This window comes from Hibiscus syriacus, unplaced genomic scaffold (assembly GCF_006381635.1).
Source record: "Hibiscus syriacus cultivar Baekdansim isolate YM2019G1 unplaced genomic scaffold, ASM638163v2 tig00110773_pilon, whole genome shotgun sequence".
Classification (NCBI taxonomy): domain Eukaryota; kingdom Viridiplantae; phylum Streptophyta; class Magnoliopsida; order Malvales; family Malvaceae; genus Hibiscus; species Hibiscus syriacus.
In genome coordinates this window covers 493,217-503,729 of record NW_024062855.1, presented here as the reverse complement: position 1 = coordinate 503,729, position 10,513 = coordinate 493,217, and the positions used below count along the sequence as shown (strand labels likewise).

Genomic DNA, 10,513 nt, shown 5'->3' with positions numbered 1-10,513 from the left:
GAAAAATAATTATATGATAGTAACTATGTATTGCTGATTGGAATTTAGAATGGAAAATTTTATTTAAGATGTGTGCATTTAATCACTGAGAATAAATTTCAAAATAGATAAGATTATCATTAAGTGTTTATCTTGTAAAAATTAGTATTCTTATTTATTTATTATTTTGGAATATTCTGAGATTATTATAAGATGATATCTTTATTTATTTTAGATTTAAAATTTTCTTAACTTATTGACAACTCAAGATCGCTCGATGAATTCTAGTATTTCTATTTATTAATCTTGACTATATATATATATATATATATATATATATATATATATATATATATATATATATATATATATATATATATATATATATATATATATATATATCTATATTATAGAGAATAAAGAGGTAGATGGAAAGTATTGTCAATGATAATGTGATGCTTGCTGTCAATGTAAGTTTTGTGATGCATTGATGTAAGATGTAAGTATTGCCGCTCAATGTTCGTTTATATTTTTGTAAAAGATTCACTAGAGCAAATTCCATAATTCCTTGCAGTTGTGTTCGCGGTTTGTATACAAAGGTAAACCATCTACAGGGAAGTTCCCTTCCTCTTAAAAAATTAAGGAACCTAAAGGAAAAAAAATGTTTGGTATTACAGATACAGAAGTGGTCCTCATCCAACCTCACCTTCAAACTAACTCCATTAGGAGGGGATCGCCTTCCGCCATTATTCTTATTAGCTTTATGAACTCCTCCTCACTTGACACCTTCCATGGATGAACTGCCGGTGCTTGTGCCGAATAATGTGTCCAAGAGGAATTAGTTGAAGGTAGATCTTGCTTATACACCATTGTACTCAGCACCGAATCGAAATTCTGAGGAGAATCCATCGACAAAAAGAACATGGGTACAGCTACCTTTTGATGGATATCTAAATGGCCAACCAGGTTAACGAGATCAACAAAGTCCGAAACAAAGTGCCGAGGAACGTAGAATATCTCACAACTGCAAATTATTAGGCTTTGCTCATTCTTCACGGCTTCTTTATAGTTTACTTGGAGGTGAACTGGCATTCTACTAACAACTTTATTTACCATGTCCGCTTGCTTTGAATACCAATCCGAATTTTCTTTGGTCGACGCCGCTGTCCAAGACATGGATACCTAAATCCCATCAAATGGCAGAAGACAAGTAATAACAGCGACTTAGTAGTTACTCATTATCAACAATTTCCATTTCTCAGTAACATAATGAATAAAATTTTATACCACTTCAAACTGTTTCCTTCATATAAATGGCAAATCTATTGCAAAACAAAATACCTACCAGAACAATAAATAATCGATTATAAATGGTTAAAAGAAACATATAAAACCCGAAGTCCTAGGAAAATTACTAATATAAACTAGTTCTAAATATTGAAAAGAACATGTCAAGAGTAAGCACCAAAAGAAAAGGCTAACCGAGAAGGTTTAAGTACCTTATCTGTAATCCATAGCTTAGCCTTGTCTGCCTGTAGTAGATTCCAGTAATTAAGAACGGTATCGTCTTCAACGAATAAAAAGCCGTCCGCACTAGAGTATCGATCAAATATCTTGGGCAGCTGCCTGTAAAATATGTTACGAGATAATTAGTAAACATAACAGATGCCCAGTAAAACAGGCATGACTTAAGAGCTAAGTTTCCATGATTATCAACTATTAATTGACCGTTTAACAACAGTTTGCTGCCTTTAGGAAGACTTAGTTCAGACGAAAGGAACATGCCAACAACTTAATTGACTTCATACCAAACCTAACTTACATGTCAACATACTAGGAAAAGAAAAGGCAATTATGGTTCAATCTTTGTTTAGGAAAATTCATTTGCAGTATAAGATAACTCCTTCAAGGAAATGATTAATTTTTTTTTATAAGAATAGGGCCTCATTAAAGGAAATGATTAATTGTTTACACAGTTTATTCTCAATCGAAAACTAACCATGAATCCATGGCTTTTGATTGAAAGAGTGTTTTCCCCTCAACTCCTCCTACAAGGAAAAAACCTCACTGAAGAGAGAAGGGGGAGCCTAGGTACGATGTTGCAACAGAAAGCAGAGATACTATCTAGAATCGGAAAAGAAATGGGTTGTCATGGATATAAATGAAATAAAAAAAGAGGACAATCTTTGAGATTTTAAAATATCTGATGATACTATCTAGAATCAACAAATCAAAAACGCTGCAAAACCCAGTTCAAACACCATACAACTTTAAGCAAGGACTCATTGAAATACAACTTTTGCTGCTGAAGGCTAACAAAATCCCTTTGTAAAAATAACTTCGAGTCAAATACACCTCACAAAGTATACCTAATATATTTGGAGTTAATAACTTCTTGTACAACAGAAGAAATCATGCCTGGATACCGGAACAGCTAATGAAAATGGGGTAGGCCCAATCGGAGAAAATTCTAACACCAGTAACATTCCAAGCACCTATAACCTACGAGTAAATGATTCCATCATGAAATTTTTGTGAAGCATCTGAGCCTCATACTTCCCCAAACCAATGTTAAAATTTGTATGTTACTTTCAATAGTTCACTCATTTTTGAGTTCAAAAAAACTGATTACAAGTTGCTTTATACAACACATATCACCCTCCACTACCTAATAATATTACACTCTGCTATTTACTGGTTCTTGCTTTCACTACCTCAAATTTTATAAAATAATTTATAGCATCATGATTAACATAAACTCAGAGGTTAAGATCATGAGTTACCGGCTAAGGATGAAATAAAATCAGGCAAATCTGAACTCTAATGGCTCGAAGGAAAAGCTATGTGGTAAAACTAGAATGACACTTTATTCTCCCAAGAAAAATTCAAAAGAGAAGAAAGTAAGAATATTCAATAATCAAAATTCTAAGCAAGATGCACCATAGACAAATAAATTGATAAACTAAAAGTAAAATGCCTGGGGTAAGAAACGATTCTTCAGGGAACTTACTTGTAAAGGTGAACTAATTGACCTTCTTCAACAGCAAGATCTGAATTCTTCTTTGCAGACAAAATAACCACAGTTTTAAATATCCGCCCATAAAGCAATCTCCACTCCAAGGCAGTACGTTCCACGGGACCAATGCAGAACATGATAAGCACAGCATTTCCAAAATTCTTCCTCCAACGAATCAAATTCCCAATCTCAGAACTAACCATTCCCGTTTCTTCCACTGCTAGATGGATGGATGGCAGTTTCTGAGGGATAAATTCTTTTCGATCCCCATGACCAATAGTTGCCAGTGGTCGGTCCAATTCTAATGTCATCAACCTTGGCTGCTGATAACCTACAGCAAGCAAATCTTGAAGCCAAGAAGCAGTAAACTTGAGGTCCTGCTCGGTCCAAAACCCCTCCTCTGCCATAGCATAACTCAATTCCAATATCTTCTCAAACAATTTATGCTTATTTGATCTCCATGACACCAGAAATTTGATCAAACGACCTACATTCAGGTGAAGATCCTTCTCATCTGAAAAGGGGTATGCCTTGATTCTGTCATACCGATGAACCGTAGGTGGATACACAGCTACATAACTACCAATCTCCCACAAAAGCCTCTGTCCCCAATAACCCCTCAATACATCTGAAGCCATTGTACTAACAGAAACAGGAAGCATCAAAGCCCAAAATGCTGATGAATGGTAAATCGTATTAAAGGAATTCAACGGCACCATCATACCTTGTGGCAGCACCACTTTGGGTGCATGCTCATCAAACCTAATATCAAAGGCTTCCAAACCCGATTTCCTAGTAAAATAAAACACCGAATCAACATCCGGCAACCCATTTGAAATCCCTTGCTGTATAAACTGTTTCCCACCAAAAACCTCAGTGTAAAACTCCTCATGTCCAATTTCACCTACATTTTCCAATGGTAATCCCCTCGGCCAAACCGACCGTTGCCCGAAATGAATATAAGGGTTGACTATAGTCCTATTAGGATTATCATGACTATACTGCAATATAGCTTCTTGCCTAGCTCCTTCCCCTACCAATTCTACATCAAAATGTTTCCCTAAATCATTATCAATTACTTCACCCCGAACATCGGCATCAAAGATCTTTTTAGCACCATGTTGAATCGCAAACAAATAACCAACACTTTTTCTAACGTAAGAATCATACGGTAGATGATCCACAACTCGAAAACCCAAACTAGCTTGCATATCTAAGGACAAAAAAATCGCACCTTTTAAGCTCCAGTTTCTGGGTGTCCTCGAGTTCCCAATTGCCAAAACCTGCCACCCTTTAATCTTCACCATCTTTTGCAATGCATCGGACGGGTAACTTGAAACGGAGACAACGACCCACTGCTCCGATCTGAAATTAGCATACGGTGATGTCTTGTCAGCAATGGGTTTGATTGAATTCCAGTTGATTTGAGGGAGAGATATGGAATCCATGGCGCGTTGGGTCTGGGACTGGAGGCAAAGGAGGGAAGCCATGTTGGTGGAACTGTAGACGAAGAAAACGGCGGCGACAGTGGTGACTAGGACAATGACTGCGACGATTCTGTAGAAATTCTCGGAAACCCATGTGGAGAAATCGAGTTTTTTCGACTCGGCGAATCTGTTGGATTGAACCGTAGGGAGGGGTCGGATCTGGGGAGGCTTTGGTGACTTGGGAGCTGCACGATCTTGGACCAACATTTGATTTTTTAGCCTAGAATTCACAAAGCCAAAATCTGGGTAGATCTTCCCCTATGATCCTTAGGCTACTCTCATTAGCTTGACTCGTGTGCTTTGTGTCAAGTGAAAGAGTAATCAAACAGAATTGACAGACAATCTATCTGACGGGAAGAAATGTGGCGGGTTTTGGTAGGCTTTAATGTAAGATTGTACGCAGTTGAGTCTTGGCGGATCGTTGTCCTGTCTTCTTCTGCAATTTTTTTCTATTTTATTTTGTTTTTGTTTCTAATACCATAAGATTCAACTCATTCTATTGCATTTACCACCAGACTCTGGGAAATGTGAGGCACTCCCCCTGGCCCGGAACCTTAAGGTGATGATGGCAGATAACTTAGAATCTGTTAAATGCTAATTAACATTTGCTTTAAAACAATGACTGGTTTCGAGTTGGACAAAGACACTTCCTTAGGTAATCTGATTGTAATTTCTGTCGGTAAAATAATGGCAAAATCGATGCATTAGTACGGATTGGAAATATGAACAAATAAATCGGAATAGTAAATAGGTTGTTGTGGTGTTTAGAAGTAAATTAGTCCAGGACAAAACCTGATGAGGTTAGCAGGGTGTCTTCAAAATTTGACATAATCGAAAAATAGAGCAGATAAAGTCTCAATTTTCTTGATTTTTTAAAGATTCATTCATGCTTATTAACAACTTAGCTGCTCAAGTTTAAGGATACCGAACCTGGGAGGGAGCTCATTTGATTAAGAGAAAATAATTTCAGTGATCGAAAATGTCTTATAATATACGATTTTAATTAAATTTTTTTAGATTTGCGAAAATGACCAACGAATTCGCAACGCGGTCTCGAATTCGCAACGCGAACTCCAATTTCGCAACACATTTTCCAAATTTGCAACGCGAATATGTAAATCGCAACACAGAAGTCAAATTCGCAACGCGATTTCCAAATTCGCAACACTGAATTTCAAATTCGTAACTCGATTTTTGAATTCGCAACTCGATTTTCGAATTCGTAACACGAATTTTAATTTCGCAACAGGTTTTATTTTCGAAACACAAATGTTTTGGGTATATAACTACGCAGCTGCATCAACTCATAACCTAAATCCCTAAATTGCAACTCATAACCTAAATCCCTAAATTGCAACTCATTCCATCTCCATCTATCACTCTCTCTGGCAACATCCGTTCCTATATCCAACGACATCCGTTCCTATATCCAACGACATCTTTCCCCATCTCTAATTTTTTTTACATAATTTTATTTCTATATAATTTTTCAATGATTTCTCTCCCAAATTATCAACTATCAACTTAATAAATGTATGTTTTTCTCTAAGTTAGTGATGATATGTAGTTTATAGCTCGTTTGTTTAGTAAATTAATTTACAATTTGTAGAATGAAATCATCTAATGTTGATCATGTTTGGATAGATTTGTGTTTTGGAGGGTCATGGGAGAATGTTCATTGTGTTTTACAATATATGCCTTTACCCATGAATCTTCAACTAAAACTATCATTAAAAAAGTTAACTTATAAAACTCTAATGTTACGTGTTGCAAAGAAATTGAATTTAGAGCCTCTAAGTGGATTTAGGCTATCTTATCAGAGAAAAGGTAAAGTTTATTTGTTAACCGACAATGAAGATGTTGAACGATTCATTGCTTACATTAGTGTTTCGTAAGAAGATGATGTTACATTGTATGTTGTTGAACCTAGAAGTAGTGAAGTTGGGTCAGTAGTGGGTAGTAATCAACTAAGTTCTTCAACCCCAGTTTATGGTGCTCACAATGCACAACGTTGTTATCAACCTCAAAATTTAATGGTTCCACCATAATTTCATCACCAAGAAAATTTTGTTTCACCACATTTCCAATACAAAACACAATCTCAAAACCCACAACCTTTTCCTAATCCAAATCCCAATCAACTTTCAGCACCAAATTCTGATTTTTATATTGACCAGTTAGACGATTATAAGCCAACAGAAAAAAATGTGAGTACTAGTCAGTATTCGAAATTTGATCTTGGTCTATACTCGGACTTTGATCTTGGTCAATACTCAGATTTTGATGATGTTCCAGAAGAAGAAATAGACCCTGTGTGTAATGATTTTGATATTGGTCAATACCTAAATTTTGATGATGAAACAGCCGCTGCCGAGGAAGATGTTGTTGATAATAATGAGGAGGAAGTTACGACTGTGAATGAACATGTTGAACATTCATTCTGTAATTCATATAACCTTGAAGAAGAAAAAGAAGAAGAATAAGTCCCCGAAAAAAAGTTATTCCAGAACTACTTCAGATACCGGAAGAAGAGTTGGTAAAGATAGCAGTTGATTGTTACACAAAAGTTATTCGTATCAAGAAAGATGATTGTTTTGATACAAAGGAAGACTTGAAGATAGCATTGTATACGAAATGTGTGGAAGATGGCTATCAACTAAAAGTTAACAAATCAAGCAAAGATCGTTTCGAAACAAAGTGTATGATTGACAAAAACTGTACGTGGCGTATGATTGCAAAGAGGATAAAAGATTGTGAAATGTTTCAAGTTAGGACTTTTATTGATAAACATACATGTTCAATAACCCAAGTTTTTCCTCACCATAGACAGGCAAACAAAAAGGTGTTGGGTGGTTTTCTGGCTGAGTTAATGTTTTTGAATGGCAGGGTATATCGGGGACATGAAATTATGACTGACATGAATGCTCGGTTCAAGATTAGTATCTCATATTCTCAAGCTTGGAGAGCCAAATGTTATGCCTTGGAATTGTTGAGGGTGTCTCCAGAAGCATCGTTTGCCTAACTGTCGGCTTATTGTCACAATTTAAAGCTTAAAAATCCTGGGTCGATAACTCATATCAAACAGATAGAGATGGACGCTTTGAGTTGCTGTTTATCGCCATTGGTGATGCGGTTAGTAAATCAATATAATTTTATTGACTCATTTTTGTTAGTTACATGCATTTCACATTTAAATGATTATATTTTTTGTGTATATTATTTTGTAGATTCGTTCATTTATTACTTGCATGTACCCAGTTATTATAGTTGACGAAGCACATTTAAAAGGTCGATACCTTGGAGTAAACTTATTAGCAGTAGCCATGGATGCTAACAATAGGATACTGCCAATAGCTTACGGGGTTGGAAAATCTGAAACATCTGATTCATGGACATGGTTTATGGGGCATCTTAGGGATTACATAGGTCCTATTAGCAATCTGACAATAATATCAAATAGGGAAAACTCAATTGACAACGCTGTTAGAACGTGTTTCCCAGATGCTTTTCATGGATTTTGTGATGTTCATTTGTACAGGAATCTAAAATCAAGGTCTGCTAGTACAAAAAATCACAAATGGACATACTGGAAGACTGTAAAAGCTTATCGGGAAGTGGATTTTAATAAGCATATAAATTGTTTAAGACGTCTTTTGCCTCAATGTGCTCAAACAATAGAAGATGTCGGGTTTGAAAGATGGTCAAGAGTACATCAACTTGGAGCAAGATATGGTTTCATGACGTCTAATAATGTAGAATCAATCAACGCTCTAAGTCGTCATTCCCGAAAATTACCTATTACTATATTAATGGAGTTTTTTCGAGCCTCTATTAAACAGTGATACTACAAGAAAAGAAACCATGCAGGTATTATTTCTTTAAATTCGTAACTTATCATATTTATATATTTTACTAAGTATTATTTATTTAAATTTACAGGAACATTGGAACGTCGTGTTACACCATGGACTGAAAAAAAGATAAAGAAACGTGTTGTGAAGTCAACATCATGGAGAGTTGAACCATGTTCAAACACTTTGTTTGAAGTATTGGATAATAACTTAACTGGGCTTGTCGATCTAAATGCAAAGACGTGTAGTTGTATGAAATGGAAAACATCTGATTATCCGTGTGGAAATGTTATAAAAGTTGCTCTTCATCTAAACCAAGGTGATTCAAGCGCATAGCTATGGATTGCTACACTACAGAAGTATATCGACAGACTTATGCCGAGATTGTCTACCCTATTCCACATCCTTCTGAGTGGGACATATCAGATGACTTACAAACAGTTTTGCCACCAGTCATGGACAGCATGCTACCTGGCCGACAAAAAAATCACGATCGTATACCGTCTAAGGGTGAAGAGAAGAGGATATCGACATGTAGTCGGTACAAGGAAAGTGGTCATACAAGGTTGACCTGTGGATCACCAGTGCCATCACAATCATCTTTTCCTCTACCAAAATATGGATCCTCATCAAAATCCAAAGCTCATATGGTGCTAAGCAAAAGGAAATCAAAATTGCAATCAAAATCAAAATCCCAATCACAACTGGCTTCACCTTTTGGGACATATTAACTTAGGTGATTTTTAAATGCAAACATTGTATTATGTGTATTTTATGTGTGAATGCATACATTTTCAGTTAGACATGCATTAGTAGCTTGTGTTTGAACATTGCTATGATATGTTCAATTGTTATCACTTATCAGATTGTTGTTTGTTATCTTTTTGAAGGTGTTTTCCTTGAATTCGCAACTCAAAAGTCAAATTCACGTTGCGATTTTTTGTTGCAATTATTGCGAAAGTCAAATTCGCAACGCGAAAGTCAAATTCGCGTTGCGATTGTTGCGAAAGTCAAATTCGAAACGCGAAAGCGTACCTTCAACATGTCTTTTTTGCCTTCAACATAATGCAGATTTAAATTTTCTTAAACAACAAATCAACTTTTACAAATCAATTAAACAAGTAAAAAATAATTCTTATTTACACATCTAAAAAAAACAAATCAACAGCACATTGATACAATTAGCCCCAGATAGCAAATTTCACGCAGCTCACTTCAGGATTAACCTGCATAAACCAAATATTTGCTCAAACAACACTTTCTACACATCTAAAACCAACAAATAACAAATTATTGAATTCTAGGTACTTAACCAAACATTTTTAAACCAACAAAGAGTATATATGTTAACAACACTTGCTCAAACTTACCAATAACAAATGGTTGTTTATACACACTTTCAGCACGCAGATGCAGGTAGGCAACGTCTCGAATATATCGCTCTAGCCATAAAATGACAAAACCACAACCCTACTGCACCTCTATCTCTATCTGTGGGAGGTAGAAACTGTTTACCTCCTATCGTCAAACATTCCAATCACATGCATACAAGAGGACCACAATCCCCTCTGGCTCCAGCCGTTTGTTGTGGCGCTGTCTCATCTCTCATCATTATAACTTTGAACTTTTTTGGCTTCTTGTTTCCAGAATTAGTCCAATAATCAATCGCATCCAAGTATTTAGCCAAATGAGCGCTCCATCCCTTACAAATATTATCTTTCAAATCATACAATAGTATGTAATTCAACATGCTGTCATATACTATCGTCTTCAGGGATGGGAGTTAAAGCTCGACGAGAAGCCAATGACGACGTTCCATAACAGGGATAAACACCTGCAATCATAAATAATAATTCAATTGCACACATCAAATAAAATTTATGAACACCTTTAAAATATTCAAAAATAATATATTAACCTTATTGACCTCCCACCACGCAGGATAAAGCTTAGTTTTTCCATTACCCAACGCATATGAAGCGTCTCTCTGATCCTTCAAGTGAGCTACGTGAAAAGACGAAGGCATAATAATCCATCGCGTCTTTTTTATTTTCTTTAATTTCCTTATAATCTGAAGACGTGACACTCATGCATCAATATGTTGTGGATAAAAAAATACATATATTAGTGAATTTAATAAATTTAAAAAAAAAATAATCAAAATGCAATATAAGAAGAAT

The 10,513-nt window shown here is 35.7% G+C and overlaps 1 protein-coding gene across 2 annotated transcripts; it reads right to left on the bottom strand.

The window, feature by feature from the left end:
- Positions 1 to 532: 532 nt before the first annotated feature.
- On the bottom strand, positions 533 to 4,818 carry LOC120139780 (probable glycosyltransferase STELLO2). 2 transcript variants are annotated; one of them, XM_039154916.1, is made up of 3 exons: positions 2,990 to 4,806; positions 1,479 to 1,605; positions 533 to 1,161 (listed from the first exon to the last, which is right to left on the bottom strand). In XM_039154916.1, the coding sequence occupies exons 1-3, from the start codon at positions 4,687 to 4,689 to the stop codon at positions 688 to 690; spliced, it is 2,301 nt and encodes a 766-aa protein (XP_039010847.1). In that variant the 5' UTR covers positions 4,690 to 4,806; the 3' UTR covers positions 533 to 687. The 2 variants fall into 2 exon arrangements, with proteins under 2 accessions (XP_039010847.1, XP_039010848.1); XM_039154917.1 differs by having other exon boundaries at positions 1,105 to 1,230; positions 2,990 to 4,818.
- Between the last annotated feature and the right edge of the window lie 5,695 nt (positions 4,819 to 10,513).